The 19,197-nt window shown below is 36.3% G+C and overlaps 2 protein-coding genes across 2 annotated transcripts; both read left to right on the top strand.

Annotated features, from left to right (window-relative positions):
* Positions 1-8,882: 8,882 nt before the first annotated feature.
* On the top strand, positions 8,883-12,852 carry LOC121997459 (LIM domain-containing protein WLIM2b-like). The gene is made up of 5 exons (XM_042551871.1): positions 8,883-9,195; positions 10,250-10,349; positions 10,422-10,453; positions 11,240-11,329; positions 12,424-12,852. Exons 1-5 carry the CDS (start codon positions 9,055-9,057, stop codon positions 12,631-12,633), a joined length of 573 nt encoding a protein of 190 aa, XP_042407805.1. The 5' UTR covers positions 8,883-9,054; the 3' UTR covers positions 12,634-12,852.
* A 2,463-nt stretch (positions 12,853-15,315) lies between these two features.
* On the top strand, positions 15,316-18,704 carry LOC121997458 (proliferating cell nuclear antigen). Its single transcript, XM_042551870.1, has 4 exons — positions 15,316-15,781; positions 17,419-17,571; positions 17,663-17,760; positions 18,166-18,704. The coding sequence occupies exons 1-4, from the start codon at positions 15,463-15,465 to the stop codon at positions 18,382-18,384; spliced, it is 789 nt and encodes a 262-aa protein (XP_042407804.1). The 5' UTR covers positions 15,316-15,462; the 3' UTR covers positions 18,385-18,704.
* The last annotated feature ends 493 nt before the right edge of the window (positions 18,705-19,197 follow it).

Below are 19,197 nucleotides of genomic sequence, written 5' to 3' on the forward strand. Positions count from 1 at the left end.
GCCTTGAATGAAAATGAATCCCTTTCATTCCCCTTAGTGGCCGGCCACACATGTGTAACTCCTCTCATTTAATGTGGTCGGCCACATTAAAGCAAAGGGAATTTGTAACCTCCATTAGGTGGCACACACATGTGCTAACTATGATGATGTGACACATCATCATTGGCCACTTAATGCCAAGTCACAAATGATGTGGCATAAAGTCAAGTCAAACTTGACTCTTCCTCTTCCTCTTCCTCTCAAGTCAAGTCAAACTTGACTTAATCTCTCTCATGGTTGATCTAATCCAACCATTTAATTCAAGCCAATTTAATATAATGAATCTAATTCATTTAATTAAATTGATTCAATGAGTCATAATCTAAATTAGACTCATTGAACACATGAATCAACTTGAGTCCAACTCAATTAGCCCAATTAGGATTACTCTTAATCTAATTTGATTCATCAAATGAATCTAATCTTCTTGGTTCATCATATGAACCTAATCTCCATCTAATTGTCCTTTGTGTGTGACCCTATAGGTTCTTGTAATGTTGGCAATGCCCCTAAACCCATTTAAGAGCATAAGTAATGAGCGGTATCTAGTAACACATCATTACTACCCAAGTTACAAGAATGTTGAGATCCAATATCACCTTGTGACTACTAATTGTGACTCCTCACAATATATGACAAGTGTCCTTTTATCCTAGACATCTAGATTGATCAATGTGAGACATAGACCGTGTAATCCTCTAATCAATCTAAATCTTGAACTCCAAGTAGACTCACTCAATTAAATGAGCTCAATATCTCATATTGACTCATTTGGGCATGGCCATGCACTTCGTGGTCTCACTCTATCAAGAATATCGATGTCACTCCCGTCATATGGGAGGGATAGATCTCATCTACATCACTCACATCCCTTCCGCATAATTTGTTACATATCCAGTAATCGCCTTTATAGTCCACCCAGTTACGGGTGACGTTTGACGAAACCAAAATATATAACTCCTTATGTAGGGAACCATGGTGACTTCAGGTCTAAGGACTATTAGTCATACTAATAGCCACATGAGAAAGTATATGACACTCATATAACGATCCATGATACTTTCTCATGGCGGGTCATTCAGTATACATTCTTCAATGCATACCCATGTGTCAACTTGATATCTCTATATCCATGACTTGTGAGATCAAGTCATCGAGTTGACCTACATGCTAGTCTTATTGCATTAACATTGTCCCTGAATGTTAATACTCGACTAGGAATGATTGAGAGTAGTGTTCCCTATATCATCTCACCATCGGTTCAACTAACCGATTGATATAAGTAATAACCTTCTACTCAAGGGCGTTATTATACTTAGTTTATTTGGCACCAATACAAGTAAGTATAATAACAAAAAAATAAATGCTTTTATTCATATAAGAATATGATACAACAAGTCCATAATACAATCATCAAATGATTGGCTCTAGGGCTCTAACTAATAGTCTTTGCTCCAACCTTCACCCTCCTTATATAGGAGGCTCCGAGCGCCTGAATCCCGTCCGGACGCTTGGAATGTGACGTAGCCCAGCCAATCACGAAGCTCCACGTGTCGACGTGCATTGGAGGATAAAACTTGCCTCTAAGGGCCCGGACCCTTGTTTTCAAGCAATCTCCTTCCTGCAAGAAAACGTTAGTCAGGAGGTAAATATAAATTATATATCCTGCAAAACAGAGTGTTAGCATAGTTTATAATTAAATAGAATAGTAATTAGATTTCGTCTCACCGAGGCCGGAATCTAGTTAAGATCTTAACTTAGAGTTCCAAAATGGTTCTAAGTTGGATCGGCACTTAACACTACAAAAAAAAAAAAATCATATAGGAGCGTTTTTTTTTACTTTTAAAAGCGATTTTCAAGCGCTCCTACACTTTTACCAACGGTTGTAAAATCGTTCCTCTTGTTGCCGTCCCTATATCCTATAGTAGTAGTTTTTGTAACCGTTTGTACAAGGTGAAAAACCGCTCCTATTATTCTATGTAGGTACGGTTTGAAACCAATATTACATGTTGTGAATATAACAACGGTTTCAAACCGCTTCTATAGGTATAAATCCAGGAGCGGTTTAAACCGCTCTACAACCCTTTAGGTGTAAGAACAATTTTAAACCGCTCCTACACGCCATGAATATAAGAGCGATTTCCAAACACTATTGATACTAGAAATTTAGGAGCGGTTCAAACCACTTCTAAATGTCATGAGTATAGGAGCATTTCAAAACGTTATTAAAGCTAAAAATATAGGAGCGGTTCAAATTGCTCTAGAACTCATAAGGTTTAATAACAGTTTTCACAATATATAGGTGATTTCAAACCACTTCTAAATGTCATGGATAAAGGAACATTATTAAATGCTTTAAGAGGACTACAAACCACTCTTGAACCCGTGCTCTTACATGTCATGAAAATAAGAATAATTTCAAAATTGATGTTAGAAATTTTAGATTTGTTTTAAACTATGCTTAAAAGTACAACCTATTGATTGATTAAAAGTGATCTAAATAATTTTACGGATTAAGCTACCTGATCAATTATGTAAATCAAAATTATCATGTTAATCGTGCCTGATGATGAATAAATCAATATGATTTGAGATTAGATACTTGCGAATACTACAATTAAAATATGTTTTTAATTACAACTCTAAAGATTCTTTTACAATCAAAACATGAAGATGAACAAAAAAAAAAAACCTAGAATTCTTGTGAGGGTGATCTGATCTCTGGTTTACTCTTCCTCCGCCTTGCTTCTTGGGCGGTAAAGCCCGATGGATGTTGGGCATGACCCATCATTGGAAATCGTCGCACACGCTAGGAGCCTGCCAAACTCCTCGTTGTTTTTCATGAGCAATTGAATGTGCTTTGGGATGATGCGTCATTTTTGGCCAACTCTAACACCTTGAACAATAAAGAAATATAAATTTAGGTAGAGAAGGGGATCCCTAGTGAAACAACAAAACAACGAAGTTTACGTCAGCATCTATGTACTCGAGGACTATAGAGAGAGACCGGTGCACCGGAACCAATACACTAAGAGTATCGATCGACCCCAAGTTAGTGAGTGATGCACCCCATCGGGAACTGGAGGCCAGCCTTCTGCAACCAAGAAACAACCTTCGCCCCCTTGGCCTTGCTATGGCCACTCTTAGTCGTCGTCACACCCATTGTCGTCAAACTCATCACAAGAGATCGAAGCTATTCGACGGGAAAAAAATAGCAGCAACGATGGATGCTAGATGGGTAGGGTTTTCACATGATTTTATTGAATGGATCATCACTTAGATTGCCGTGGAACAACTAAAGGTGTTAGATGATGTGAGAAATTTAGATATTCAACTGTCACGATTAGCTTTCACATGACGGAATCCCCTTTCCAATTAAGCAAAACATGCTCCACAAATCTTCCATTATCAATAATACTGAATAAACGACAATAGTACGATGTAGTCAATCATCGGTTTTTTCCTTTTTTATTTTTTAAATGTTTTTATTTTTAATATTTTTTACACGTATTCCCTTTTTTATTATTTACACGGTTTTCCTTTTTTAAATTTTTACACGCTGTTCCTTTTTTTATTTTTTTTACACATTTTTCCTATTTTAAATTTTTACACGTTTTCCCTTTTATATTTTTAAATATAGTTCCTTTTTTATTATTTACACAATTTTTTTAAATTTTTTACACGTTTTTCTATTTTTTTAAAAAAAATTACACGTTTTTCTTTTTTAATTTTTTACAAGTTCTTTTATATTATTTATTTATGTACTACTATAATTTAGACGAGTGCTCTTTGAAACATGTATAGTTTGCAAATCAATTCTTATCCATTAGAAAACAAATAGATTCGCTACCTTAGCAAGTCCCTCGTGTCGACCCCATGGATATGAAAGAAAGTAAATATAGATACACATGTGTTAAACGTATGGTGGGTGACCACAGGTCATCAATTCCTGGTAATCGACTCCTGACCATTACACTAGAGATGTCATGCGTCCACCATCTGTGTTATGCCCTAGGGGCATTACCCATTAGAGGAGAGAATATAAGTGGTTTATTGTCGCACTAATTCTTATCCATTAGAAGAGAGAATGGTTTATAGCAACACTTTAAATAAAATGTTGTTAGCGATTTGAAAATTATTCCTAGAAGTTAAGCAATAAAAATGGTGAGTAGCAGTATTTGACACAAAACTGTTGCTACGTAGATAATTTCAATGTCTTGTGATCCATTGCACTATTTCCTCGGGATAGAGCTATCAATTTAAGTTGGGTCCGTTAAGTTGGGTTCGTCGGATTGATATCCTTTAATTGTTATTTTTTAAAAATATTATTGATCAATTTTAACTTCGATAAGTTATTAACTAAATTTATCTGGTCAAAAATATTTAATTAGTAATTAATTCTTTTTTAACATCCAGATAAAACAAATATTTATAACAATTAGTGGATAAATGAGAATATGAAAACAATAGTATAAAAATTGATAACAAAAATAGAAATTGTGAAAGAAATAAAATTTAAATAGAAATAATCTATTTTAATATTAAATATATTTTTATTAAAAAAATTAAACATAAAAATGCTATGTCCAAATTTTTTAAAAATATATAAAAAATTAATAATAAGTATAATCAATAAATATTTTAATTTATTAGTGAAACCTAATTTACACTAGTAAAAAAATTAAATATTACCGTTCAAATCTAATTTTGATAAACAATAAATTAAATATTACCGAAAAAATAAATTTGGTTAGTAAAAAATTATATAATACCTGTTGAATTTAACTTTGATTATAAAAACAAATTAGATATTACCGACCAAAGTTTGAATGATTTGATAGCGGTTTATAGCAACATTTTACATAAAACGATATTAAAAGTATTCAGTATGAATGATTTGATAATTGTTCTTAGAAGTTAGAGCAATAAAAACGGTTAGTAGCAACATTTGACATAGAACCATTCCTAAAATTATCCAATATCAATAGTTTCAAGATTATTTCTAATATTTATATCATTAAGAGTGGTTTATAACGGTGGTTTATTCAAATTGATGTTAAAACTATATAATAGGAGCACTTTGAAAATTAATTCTAAAACAATGGAGCAATAGAAGCCTTTTATAATGTCACTTTACACAAAATGATGTTAAAACTATTTAGTAGGAATAGTTTGTTAATTGTTCTTAGAAGTTAGAGCAATAGAAACGGTTACTAGCAGTGTTTGACATAGAACCATTGTTAAAGATGCCCAATATCAGTAGTTTCAAGATTGCTTCTAAAAGTTATATCATTAAGAGTGGTTTATAGCGGCGGTTTAATCAAATTAGTGCTAAAGCTATTCAACAAAAGTGGTTGCAAAACCGTTCTGAAAAGGTAAGACAATAGAAACGGTTTAGTTCAAATTGATTCTGTTGTTGGATTTCCAAGAGTGGTGTTACAACCGCTCCTAATAAACCGCTTCTATATGAGTGTTTTTTTTGTAGTGTAAGTTTCCTTCTCGGGAACGTGTCCTCACAGTCACTCTCCTCAGTGACTTATCTTAACTTACCTGCTAGACGTCCGGTCAGCCCTTCGACCCATCTGAACTTCGTGCTAGCTATCAAGTCATCCCATCGAACTAGTTGGACTTCGTGCTAGACGTCAGGTCAGCCCGTCGACCCGTCTGAGCTTCGTGCCAGCTATCAGGTCAGCCCATCGACCAAGTTGGACTTCATGCCAGACGTCAGGTCAGCCTGTCAACCTGTCTGGGCTTCTCCTGTACACTTCGTAGAAGTGTCAGATCAATATGAAACTAACTTAACCTACTTTGTCATTCATCAAAACTTGAGTTAGACCGTTAGTGCTAACCGTACCAACTTAAATGTACTGTTACCTCGTTAGTAATAAAATATTGATCTCACAAAGATTGATAAGCACTAGTGAGTTTACACGACTAGCTAACTAGACAATCGAAATATTGGTTGAAGTCTTACAAACTAAGGTTAAGGAAGTAAAAGAGAGAAAGAGAATTTCGAGGATAACATGTCTAGGAGTTTGATTTCATTGTAATGTTGATCAATGTGTTATGGATTGTTCATCTCCTATCCTCTATCCTTATGCAATGTAGGAAGTCTAACTAAATCCCGATACTTCCTGCGATAGTCGTGTCGGAGTGTTGCTCCTTTGATTACCTGATGTCCCTAGGTAGTAGAAATAGCCTAGGATGTTTGGTTAAAGGATTACCTTTTATCACCTAGGGCTCCCCGGTCATACGATCCTAGATTATACAATACACTTATTATTAACATGTAATAAGGAACAACCCATTAAGCCTAATTAGGTTCTTCCATGTAGTAAATTATCCTCCCTTTTAAGATAACGCCTTTGAAAGTTAAGTTAAAGGGATATCCCTTGTCACGAGACCCCCCGGTTATATGATCTAGGGCATCTCCTTTACGGGGTGAGGGATCTATACATCCAATAAATTAAAACATGAAAATTAAGTATAAACACATCTCACACACACATTTAATTAAATGGATATAAGGTATAAACATGTCATTATATGGAAATTAGCAAATCCATAGAGTTCACATCAATTTTACATTACAATTACTCCCTTAATCGTAGAACAAGTGAATCTATGTCATGACAAGGACAATTGAATCAAAAGACATTAAGATGATAAGCTTCCTAAACAACTCCAGAGAAAAGAGAGAAGAGAGAAGAGAGAAGAGAGAAGGAAAGCTTATCTAATTGTGATATCGGGTCTTCAGATCCAATCTGCATCCAGAGAAGATGGAGATGTCGAAAATGGCCTCGGATCGTCGAATGTGGCATAGATGAAGCATAGATCTTGACCTTGAGTCTCCTCAAGGGGAAAACTCTCCTTTCCTTTAAAGGGGGAAGAAGTCCCCTATTTATAGGTGAGACGTGACCACGTGAGACACGAGTTGTGTCATGGCTAGATCTCAAGAGTTCAAATATGAGGAAGCACAATCATGTCTCTTGGACACGACCGTGTCCCGAAATTCTGAGCTAGAGAAGGCACTGTCGTGTCCTTGTTCTTCAAGTCAGGGGAGGCACGACCATGTAGATCCACATGACCCTATTGGCTTTTGCTGGGTCCAGTTCTTTATCCGTTGAGAGACAAGACCGTGTCATGGGGCATGACCATGTCATGTATTCTTTACAGCATGGGAGGCACAGTCGTGTAGGTCCACACGGTCATGCCCCTTTTGGGTTCTAGACGACACACGACTCCCGGATGTAGGAGACACAGTCATGCCAAGGGACACGACCATGCCTTGACTTTTGACTTTGGGGAGGCACGACCATGCCAAGAGGCATGACCAGCCTGTACTTCTTCTTAGTGTAGCTTCAAGGTGTGTTTTATCTCTATTTCTTCTCCAAATTGTAATCTATCAATCAGAAAACAACAAAGAGCAGATCTCTCACAAAGGGAGAAATAATGATAAAATAGGGTGCAACAGCATAGAATGTAATCAAGAAATGTAAATAAATGTGTGTTAAAATATGAATAAAAGTGTATACAAATAATGTACATCATAGGCGTAAGAATGTTGGCTATCTGGATGGATCTCCATGAGTATTTTTTGATTTATCTTGATGACCAGGACGATTCAAAATTAATCAATTTATAGAGCTGATAAATAAATAAATAGAATTATAAAAAGAACATTTTAATAATTTATTATTATTGTTTTTATATTATTAGTCATGATTAAAACTTATTACGTGAATGCTACTATTATAATTTAAAAGTCAAACGAAATATATATCCAGCAATAAAGATGATTATATTTATATTGATATTTCTCACCGTCTATTCGCCTATATTATATAAAGAAAAAAAAATTATAAAATTATATCTTACCGTTAAGTGGCTAAGAGATATACCCATAAAAAATTAATCTTTATTCTATTCTAATAAATCTATCCTCCGCTGGTTAATTGGATATCTCATGGTGATGGAAAATCCGAATATTACAATAGTCTATCGTATTATATAGACTTAAGTCTTCTAGAAAATAAATTTCCGAGTCAGCAAAATGTTACGTGCTTGTCACTTTGACATTTTTAATAATGCGGGGGCATTATCAACTATCAAGGTTCTAATATAAATTCTAAAAGTCATATTAAATAAGAGAGAAAAAAACAAATACAATTTTATCCTACTAGAGAGATATAGTAGGCTCTCTTCGCATTACATTTTGTCCTGTATTCAATCCTTATCTATATTTTTTAAAAAATAATATATCAAATTAAATTCTTAAAGATTAGACTAGTTATTATATTATATTCATCTTTAGCCATTAAATTCAGTACAAATACACAAATAATCCACCTAATATAAAACACAGCTAGCTTTAGAAGTGGGCCAGCGCATTCAACCCCGTTTCTCTAACTTCCAGTGGGTCAATATCTCGTGGAGGTCCATCTGGTTGTCCATTCATCCGACGGGTCAGAGCTGGGTAACTCCCGTGGGGTACGCAAAATCCCACAGATAGCAACCAGCCGTCGACGAAGATAGCTTCAACCGACGCCATCCAATCAAATTTGTTATAATGATTATTTTACTCCTTTTTTTTCTTCAATGCACTCCCTATCGTGTGGCTAGTGGACGTGCAATTAGGGACAGAAATAGTAAGAAATGGGGTAGGTATAACAGCTACACATTTAATTCAAAAAAACATGCAAAGGAGTGGAATTCATGACGGTGGGTCCACGACAAAAAAAGTCACGACGTGTCGTCGATTTAGTGGACAGGTAACTAACGTCCGTGGTCAGACCAAACAACGGATCGCATGCCCAGCATGCGCGAACCACTTTATAGGTGCTTTTTCGCGCATGGCAGAAGACCCTCGCTTTCTTTCTGTTTTCATCGGCGTCGCCGCCGGTCTCGGAGAACAACGAGAGATCCCGATCTGTTCCTCGTCGGCTTCACTTCCGGATCGACCCGTCGGCGGTGGACGGGGAGGAGTTGGGTCGGCGGAGGACAAAAGGGGGAAAGATGGCTTTCAATTTCACCGGCACGCAGCAGAAATGCAAGGCCTGCGACAAGACTGTCTACCTCATGGATCAGCTCACTGCCGACGGAATCGTCTTCCATAAGTCCTGCTTCAAGTGCAATCACTGCAAAGGAACCCTCACGGTATCGTCGTTCGCCTCTCTTTGTGTTCTCCCTTTTGGGATTTGACTTTGTTTGTAATCATTTCTTTTCGTTGGAAGTTGCGAGTTTGAGTAAGACGTGATCGTCCGATGCGTTTCGAATAACTTGGAACGTCGGGATTCCTGGTCAATGATCGATGCTGTAGATCTGATATTCGAGCTAGTTATGTAGAGTAACTAAATATTCCATCTTCGGATCATGCTAAAAGCAGAAATTTTGTCTCCATATCCTGTTACTCATATTATGCAGTCCAATAGTTGACTCCTTTGTAAATCTGTTGCTACAAAATGCAATTTTGTCTAGGATCTTTCTTTGTGTTGGAAACTTATTAGGACTAAATTGCTTTAGGTAGTCTCCTCAGAAAAATATATATCAAGATTGAGTAAATCTAGAATGGTTCATTGCTTGACGGCATATAGTGAGCAAGATTACTATTCAAGTGCAAGCAGATTGCAGAGTGCCTGGGCTTGACATTTTTCACATCAGGATTCTCAAAACGATGGCAATATGAATCAATGCAAGTTATGCATCATTGCTTAATTTAGAACTCCAAAGACAAAAGGAGAGTTGTTCCTCAGAACCTGTTTCTAGTTTATGCTACTAATAAGAAATTGTAGCTCGATAGGACCATCTGCAAGACTGCAACCACTTCAATGTCGAGGTGCTGATGATGATGGGAAGGCTGCAACGCTTTGGTTCTATTAGGTTTCAACTTTCTTAATTTTGATAGAATATTGCTAGGTATGATAATTAACCACTGTCAGTTGAATAAGTTAAATCACGTTATGAGAAATTTCAAGCTTTTTTGTAGAAAGCGGTTCGTAATTGCATAAATAATGATTTAGCATTCAGAAGAGTTTTTCGCTCTTCATCTTTTGTTTGTTGCATCTTCCAATGAAAACACTAGTAAATGTTGAAAAAATGATGATTTACTTTGTTTAAATATTACTGCAGTTATTGCGGAGGTACTTTACAGTCATTGAATTTGGGCAGGATAAAATAGTAGTGCTTCTAATTACTTATCCATTCTCCTCAGCTAAGTACATATTCATCAATGGAAGGTGTTTTATATTGCAAGCCTCACTTTGAACAACTCTTCAAGGAATCTGGCAACTTCAACAAGAATTTTCAATCACGTGAGTCTTCATAACCAGTTACAAATAATTTGATCTTTCTCACAAGTTTATTTAAATTTCCCTGTTTTTCAGCTGCAAAATCTGCTGATAAAGCTCCAGAACTGGTCAGTAAAGATCTAACTATTAATTTCTTCATTGTTTAGTTTCAAACCAGTCATCCTTTGTTGTATCATCTAGTTACATTTCAAATACCATTTTACCTTATAAATAGCATTTCAATAAGAGCAATCACCTTTCCATAACATCCCTAGCTATGATTTTTTTTTCCTTCTAAAATGTATCGTGAGGTGTTTTCCTAATCAATTTATTGTGAATATAGAAAATTATCCAATGTTTTTCTTGAAATGCCCAAGTTGAATATTTCAAATTTAGGTGTCAAAAGATATTTTTTATGGGCCAAAATTTTTGCCTATATTCTTTATCATATTCCTCAATGCAAATTAATTTGTAAAGTAGCTCGTACTATAAAAAGTTTATCTCTTTTTTATTTTCTTTGAGGCACTTCAACTTGAACATTTGAGTGGTTCTAGGTGTCTAAATCACACACACACACACTAAATCTTCCTGTAATTTGATTTGCAACTGACACTTTATGCACTATTCAATGCCTTTTTTTTTGCAATGCAAGTTAATTTATAATTATATTAGCTTGGGTCATGAAAATCATAACATTACATGCTTCCAACTATTAAAAAAATGTAGTTTTAGTGCCTAAATCTTGTGGCAAGTTGATTCGCAGCATGTGACATTTAGGGAGAATAAAAATAGTGTTTTCTTTTAATTTATTTTTTATTTTTTAAAATTATGAGTACATTTTGGTAAATAGGTTGTCTGATAAAGTACTCCATTTCAGATCAATTTATCACGTGTTTGTCATATCTTCTATTCAGACGAGATCTGCTAGCAAAGCTGCCAGTATGTTTTCAGGAACACAGGAGAAATGTGCTACATGTGGCAAAACAGCATATCCTCTGGAAAAGGTTGGTTCAAAGTATATTTTTCTTCTTTTTTTTTTTTACTTTGTTTTATTCTTTAATTAAGCATCACGCCTAATCTAAAATGATGGCCTCTGTCAATCTATTTTTTCCCCCCATTATTTGTCATATTCTAATGTCAAAATCTTCATGAATTACCTTGTTGATGTTTTCCTTGTGCATTTGGTTTAAGGAGTGTAAGATATAAAAATAACTATTTTTAGAGGATGGACAAGATGTGGAATAGAATATGAAAATGTATTTACTTTGATGCCTGGTATGAAATAAATGTGAAATAACTAGTGTTATATTTGGTTCATAAAGATATTGTCAAGAATAGAGGAGATATACTTTTCTATTTGTATATAAAAAATTTTATTTGGCTCATCTAACTCTCATGGTCTACTTCATCCCGTCGACTTGTCCAATTGGCACCTATCTTGCTCAACAGGTTTGATGGTTGTTGGTCTGCCTTCCTGCTAATTGACCTCTCCTATGGTCTGGTTTGCCTAGCACAACCAATCCAGCTACTCCCCTAGATCTGCTTAACTAACAGTAAATCTTGGAATAAGCCAAGGAGTAGCTATTTGTTATCAATAGTGAATTACTAGTGAATTACGTAATTCCATAGGAATTGTTGTTCCAAATTCGCTTTTGTAGCTAAATATTCAAATATCTATTATGCGAGAATTCATAGCCCCTAGGGCATAGTCCACATGGTAGATTTGTATAATCGAGCAAGGGTCGATTCCTAGCGAAGCTGGTGGAAATTCCCTCCCATGCGGTGCCCTGCTCGGTTTCTTGATTTACATATGACTGTAGGGCTAGCCGTGTGAGGTGTCTGGGTCAGCGAATGACATTTTACTAAATATTATGTGAGAATTCATAATGAATAGAATGGCAATTCATAGGAATACTTAGCAATTTCTCATAGTTTATTGGAAATCATCAGCCAATGATTTTCCTTTTAATAAAATTTAATTACTATAAACAATCAGTAATCCAACCTTCTCTATACTCACAAAGCATTTCCCGTAAACCAAGTTATCTGTCCTATTGCCCCTCCTTTTGGTTAGTGATCAAGGTAGTTATTCCTTCAGGTGACTGTTGAAGGACAAGCCTACCACAAGTCCTGCTTCAAGTGTTCTCATGGAGGCTGCTCAATTACCCCTTCCAACTATGCAGCCCTTGAAGGGATCCTCTACTGCAAACACCATTTCTCACAACTTTTCAAGGAGAAAGGAAGCTACAACCACCTCATCAAGTCTGCGTCGATCAAGCGCACTGCAGCAACTGCCCCAGATCTTTAGTTCGAGGCAGATTCGTGGCTATTTATATCTTCTCCATGATAGTGTAGCTCTCATCTTTTCCTTTTCCCTATTGTCGTTGCTTGATTTACTAAGACATTTGTGATCTTGGTTTCCAGTGTTGTTTTGCTTCCTTTTGTTATGCGGAATCTGTAACAAAACTTACTCGGGAGAAAGAAACTGCTCCTCTGTTTAATCTCTATGGCATTTTCCCCCTCTTCACATGTTTCTCTTCAAGTGGAAATAATGAATTCAAATGAGAATTATGCACTCCAATTTGTTTCTTGTGTTTAAAGTCACAGGGGAATGAAAATATTTGATGCTTTGTTTTCACAGATTTACTTAGTCGTGTTATTTTGATGAAATTTTTGAAACAAATTTGACTATTTTGCATGAAATAGGTTTTTTTTACATATGTTATATATTTAATGAAATCCTTGAAACACATTTTCATTTTTGTAATCTAGATATTTAGTTTTTATAATATGACTAATGATCGGTCCGGTTTTACAAGAACATTTCGCTAGCTACTAGGATAAATTGAGAAATGTAAATGGATTCTGACGGACGGTTTAGCGTCAAAAGTTTTTCAAACTTTTTAGGTGTAATGTGTAGGATCGATGCTGTCGAGAGAGAGGGGAGGAGATTAATACATAGCGGATATATAATAATAAAGATAAGACAGAAAATATAACGAATTTACTTAGTTCTCAATCTCATAGTCAGTATGTCCAAGCCCTACGCACTTAATGTGCTTGGAAGTTTTCTGGAGACGGAGAAATTCGTCTTATAGTTTAAGTACAAGTAAAAGGATATAATAGAAAATAAACAATTTATAAATAAAACAAACAAACTCGTTGTCGTGGTCCAGAAAAAAAATGTGGAACCGCCACATCAGCGGCCCCCCTAGAGCCGGTCCCACGGATATGGAGGGAGGTAAATGCAGGTACACAGGTGGAAAGTATATAGCGGAGACGTTAACCCCAGGCAGTGACACCCCGAGAATCGACTCCTAGACCTTTCAGCCACAGAACCATTCACAGCCGGTCCCCCGTAGTCGTGGTCCAGAAGCTCTTGAGTGTCGTGCACCCCTCCTAGGTCTTCCCCGATTGTACGAGTAGAGTTTCAATGGTTCTTCTTCGAGTGGAGAATTGATGATTTGAAACTCCTGTTTGCAACACCTATAAAAATCAATTTCAGAAACTTGAAACCCTTCCGAGTTCCCAGTCTGTCCTGATCTAAAACCCTTGGTCTGGATGTTTGGATATTTGTGTCACGTCATGAGTTGATCCTCTTAGACTAAATCTGGACCATTCAGGCTCCTGGAATCAATAAGGGCTCCTGGATCGTCTAAGTGCCTAGAACATATCCAAGCTCTTGGACCATCCAAGTGCCTAGAGTTTATCCAGGCTACTTAGTTGCTTGTTTTGTGTCTGTTTGCTTTCCAATCTTACTTCTAGCTCCAGGTTTTAACCAGCAAAATAAACATACAACAACAGACAAGCAACTTAAGTCTTAATCGTAGTTTGTCTGACCTACTAAACTTACTTAAGGCTTACTTTAGAGCAAGTCTAATCTACTAGGCTTACTTTTTGTTTGAAGTCGAGATTTTACCATCTAAGGTCTATTTCTTAGGATTTTACCTTACCAGATCTTTAGTTCTCCAGAATTACTTGAACTTTTACTCATTTTGATCTTGACCCTCGGGACTTTTCGCTAGACCTACGATCCTCAATCTATCCAGACTTCCCACCTGGTGTCTTCAACCATCAGGACTTTCTGCCCGATGCCCTTAATCTGTCGAGATTTCCTGCCCAATCCTTTTGACCATGACTTCCTTGCCTAATATCCAGTTAGTACTAATTACTCAATGGACTTCTCACCTGCTTAACCTTTCGCTAGGACTTTCCCTTACATAACCTCTAGTTATGATTAGTCACTCAGTAGACTTCTCATCTGTCAAATCTTCTATTAGGACTTTACCTTACTAATTATTTAGTCCTGACTAGACTTTTATTTTTCAAACATCAAATTATATTTGGATTAATCCTCGATCAAATTGATTAGACTTAGATACATTATCAAATATTTAAATTCTGAAAGCTAATTGCACAAACATAATGTATTCTAGATGAGATTTAAATCCTCATTATTTAGGAATTCGTCTTACCTCTCATCATTGACCTTTGAAACACTCTTTGATTAATACGAATGATTTTAAATTATTTTTTAATTAATAAAAATTATACTACTAAGATTGGATTTTTAATACTAAATTTATACCGGAAAAAAATTTATATAATTGATTTTAAGTCTTTTAAATGTCGTAAAAGATGATTTAATTTCGAATGTCTATTTCACAGAGAAATAAATTACGCAGTGTCCTCTTAAGTAGGAGGACACTTAGAATGAAATAAATCCCGTGAAAATTAACCATTGCCTAACGAATTACTATCCGAATACAAACTCGACTAGACCGTGGCGACTATAAATGCCCCATTTTAGCTTCGACTCGCTTTTGACAAGACAAATTTAGGGCTAGGCCGCGCTGAACCCCGTGAGGCAGCTCGTACCCGAACCACCACGGCACCGCGTGCTCCTGGTCCATTCGGGGAACGAGAAAAAAAAAACCGCGAGTGGAATGGAGGGAAACATATTATTTTATTATGTTTTCCCGCCAAACCTCACTGCTCGCATATACCAACGCCGCGCACGCCCCCCTCTCTTTCACCTCCCAAACCCTAGATCAGGAGCCGACGATCAACGGGGTCGTGTAACCAGTAACAAAGCAGATCAGGGAGGAAGAAGAGGCGGGAGAAAGAGGAGGAGAAGATGTTGGAGCTACGGTTGGTGCAAGGAAGCCTCTTGAAGAAGGTGCTGGAAGCCATCAAGGAGCTGGTCACCGACGCCAACTTCGACTGCTCCGCCACCGGCTTCTCTCTCCAGGCCATGGACTCCAGCCACGTCGCCCTCGTCGCTCTCCTACTCCGCTCCGAGGGCTTCGAGCACTACCGCTGTGACCGCAACCTCTCTATGGGGATGAACCTCGGCAACGTCTCCAAGATGCTCCGCTGCGCCGGCTCAGACGACATCATCACCATCAAGGCGGACGACGGCAGCGACACCGTCACCTTCATGTTCGAAAGCCCAAGTATGGAAATTCACTTAGCCTTGTAAATCTCCTTCTCGCTAAAGTATCGCAAGGTCACTTCCATTCCTTTTCATTTTCTCTGTGATCTCTTCGATCTGCCGTTTATAGTATAAAATTATACTTTTTGTGATTTTTTTTCAATACACTACGCATTGTGTCTTCCAAGTGTTTGAGGAAATGTGTATGTTTCCGTTTTTTCTCTTTTTGACAGTGATTTTTTCAATCAGCCATTGATAGTCTTAAACTTGCTACATTTTTTAATTGATTTCACTGCTGAATTTCTACAATCACACTGTGCCCTCCAAATGTTTGACAATATTTGCTGCTTAAATATTGATAAGTTCTAATCTTTTACACTTTGTCAGCGATTTCTTGATCTGATGCTAATTATTAAATTTGCTACGTCTGTTCTATTTCAATAATTGCACATTTTCCGATCACATTTTACCTTCCGACTGATTGAAAATATGCACAACTTAATCTGATGAAGCCTTTCATTCTGATAATCACTCGTGTAAGTGGGTTCAAGTACCTTGCTTATATCTATTTATTTCCCTGGTTATCAGTGATTTCTTTGTTTTACTGCTTAGATTCTTAAATTTGCTACCTTTTTGTGGTTGCTTTTACTGCACGTGTCTACCATCACATTGTGCTTTCGAGTGTTCTGATATGACAATTGCAACTGTTCCTCTGACCTCATTGTCTGCTTCAAGTCTTTGGGAATATGTGCGTCTTAAGGTACATGAATCTAATTATTCTAATGTCGCTCTTGCAAGTGTAGTCTTAAATTTTCTACCTTCTGTGACACCTCACTGGTCATTTCTCTGATTTCATTGCGCCTTTCAAATGTTTGAGAATATATACGACTGAAACTCAAAGCACATGAAGCATTTTCTTCTGATGCCACTCTTGCTAGCGCTGTCATAAATTTGTTACCTCTTGTGATTATCTTTACTGCACATTTCTACGATCACACTGCCCTCCAAAATGTTCAAGCATACTTGCAATTTGAAGCAGATGAAGCTTGTCCTGATATCACTCTTGCCAGTGTAGTCTTAAATTTGCCACCTTTTATGATTATTTCCATTTCCATAAGTAAATTGCCTTCTAGTGTTTGAGAAATATGTGACTTAAAGCAGATGAAGATTCCACTCCTGGTATCACTCTTGCAATTGTAGTCTTAAACTCATTATCTCTTGTGGTTATCTTTACTGCACTTTTCTAAGATCATGTTTTGCCCTCCAAGGCTTTGGATAACAGATGAAGATTAGTCTTAAATTTGCTACCTTCGGTGATTATGTTCACTGTATGTGTCTACAATCATATTCTGACAGTATTTTTGACTTAAAGTAGATGAAGGCTTCCTTCTGATATCGTGCTTGTGAAATTATTTCCACTTCACATTGTGCCCTCCAAGGGGTTGAGAATATGTGCTACTTAAAACAGTTGAAGCTTAGTCTTAAATTTCCTACCTATTGTGATTATTTTTACCAAACATTTCTATGACTACATCGTGCCCTCTAAATGTTTGAGAATGCTTGTTTCAAAGAAGTGATGAAGTTTTTCCTTCTGATATCAATCATGCAAGTGGGGTTTGAGTACCTTTTTTTGTTCATTGTTTTCCTGGTTTTGATCAGATCAAGACAAGATTGCTGATTTTGAGATGAAGCTGATGGACATAGACAGTGAACATCTTGGCATTCCAGATGCTGAATACCAAGCCATTGTGAAAATGCCTTCGGGAGAATTTGCAAGGATTTGCAAAGATCTGAGCAGCATAGGAGATACTGGTACATCAGTCATCTTAATCTTCATTGAATCCATCATAATGTTTTTGCTCTTCTGTTCATTGTTGATTTATTGTGGCTCCGAACATGGCAGTGATTATTTCAGTGACTAAGGAAGGAGTCAAGTTTTCTACTGCAGGAGATATAGGAACTGCCAACATTGTTTGCAGGCAAAACAAGACTGTAGATAAGGTACCTTGCATTTGCTTTGTCTATATGTTAATTTTGTCCCCTCAATTCTTATAACACTTGTATTGAGTGAAACCCACAGCGAATAAATCCTAGGAATAACATGAAATAAGAATAAAATAATGATTCTGATCTTATAATCTGTGAAATAGATGTTTCACAAGTAATAAGGAATGATTTCCAAAGATCAAAATATTTATATAAGCAAATGTTGTATATTCCAAAAAGAAATGAAATGGATTATATGAAGATTAAATTATAATAATTATTATTCTATTTCATTTATTTAGTTTACTTAGGTTAAAGGGAGAGACGTAGTTTCACTTATGTAGTTTATTAGAAGTGCGTATTTTCACTTATGGAAACGTTTCTTGCTACTTAAATTTACAATGTCTTTGTATGCTGAAGCCTGAGGAAGCCACCATCATAGAGATGCAAGAGCCTGTATCACTAACATTTGCTCTGAGGTATTTGAACTCTTTCACCAAGGCAACACCACTCTCTGAGACTGTATCGATCAGCTTGTCGTCTGATCTGCCCGTTGTGGTTGAGTATAAGATTGCAGACATGGGATATGTGAGGTATTATTTGGCACCAAAGATCGAAGAAGATGAGGAAATGAAGTAATAAAAGTAGTTAAAAGTTTTGTGCTGCCTTCAGGGTATCTTCAAGAGTTTGTACTGGTTTCCTCTAAGGATTAATTAGAAAATTTATCTGTTTTGAATGTCCGATTCAGTTAGTAAAAGCTCTGTTCTTGCATTATGATATTTCTTTGTTGGTTTCAGTAGGATTTGATGGTTGTGACTGAGTTCCAAAAACTTCTTGCAAAGGTTGTGATTGTGAATGTTCACCTTGGGAGCTCTATATTATTGCTTACCTACACTCAAAATTGTATCCATTGACATGAGATAACTCTAATTAATATGTAATGTGGTTATTTCACCCTATCTGATTTAAGTCTGACACAGTTGCATTTGAAAGTTTTTGTTCTAGGGTCATGAATTGAGGATCTGTTTATTTCTTTAAGCAATAGTTTTGGAGGGATCAAGAGCAATTTTGTTCAGTGTGTAGCGATCTGTTCAGAATCATCCAAATAGGTTCTGGTATCAGTTTGTAAGAGTATTAGGAAATAATGCTTTAATTATTGTCATTGGTTATGGCAAGATATTGCCTTGGACTTGTTAACTGCAACAAGTATAGGAAATAATCAAGTTATAGCTGATTACAATCAATCAGCAAAGCTAGACAAACTAGTTTTTAATGTCCTTGGAGAGTTCTGTTGATAACTTGTGTGGATATTTGATAAGATCTCTTATTTATGGATTGATACATCTCTGTCTCAACTCAAATGATTAAACTATGACGTGTGTTGATCTCAAGTACAAGTAAGCTGGAGTTCCTCATATTTGGGCTAGACAGGTGATTTCTGGACTAGATAGC

The sequence above is a fragment of the Zingiber officinale genome, chromosome 6A (assembly GCF_018446385.1).
Source record: "Zingiber officinale cultivar Zhangliang chromosome 6A, Zo_v1.1, whole genome shotgun sequence".
NCBI lineage: Eukaryota > Viridiplantae > Streptophyta > Magnoliopsida > Zingiberales > Zingiberaceae > Zingiber > Zingiber officinale.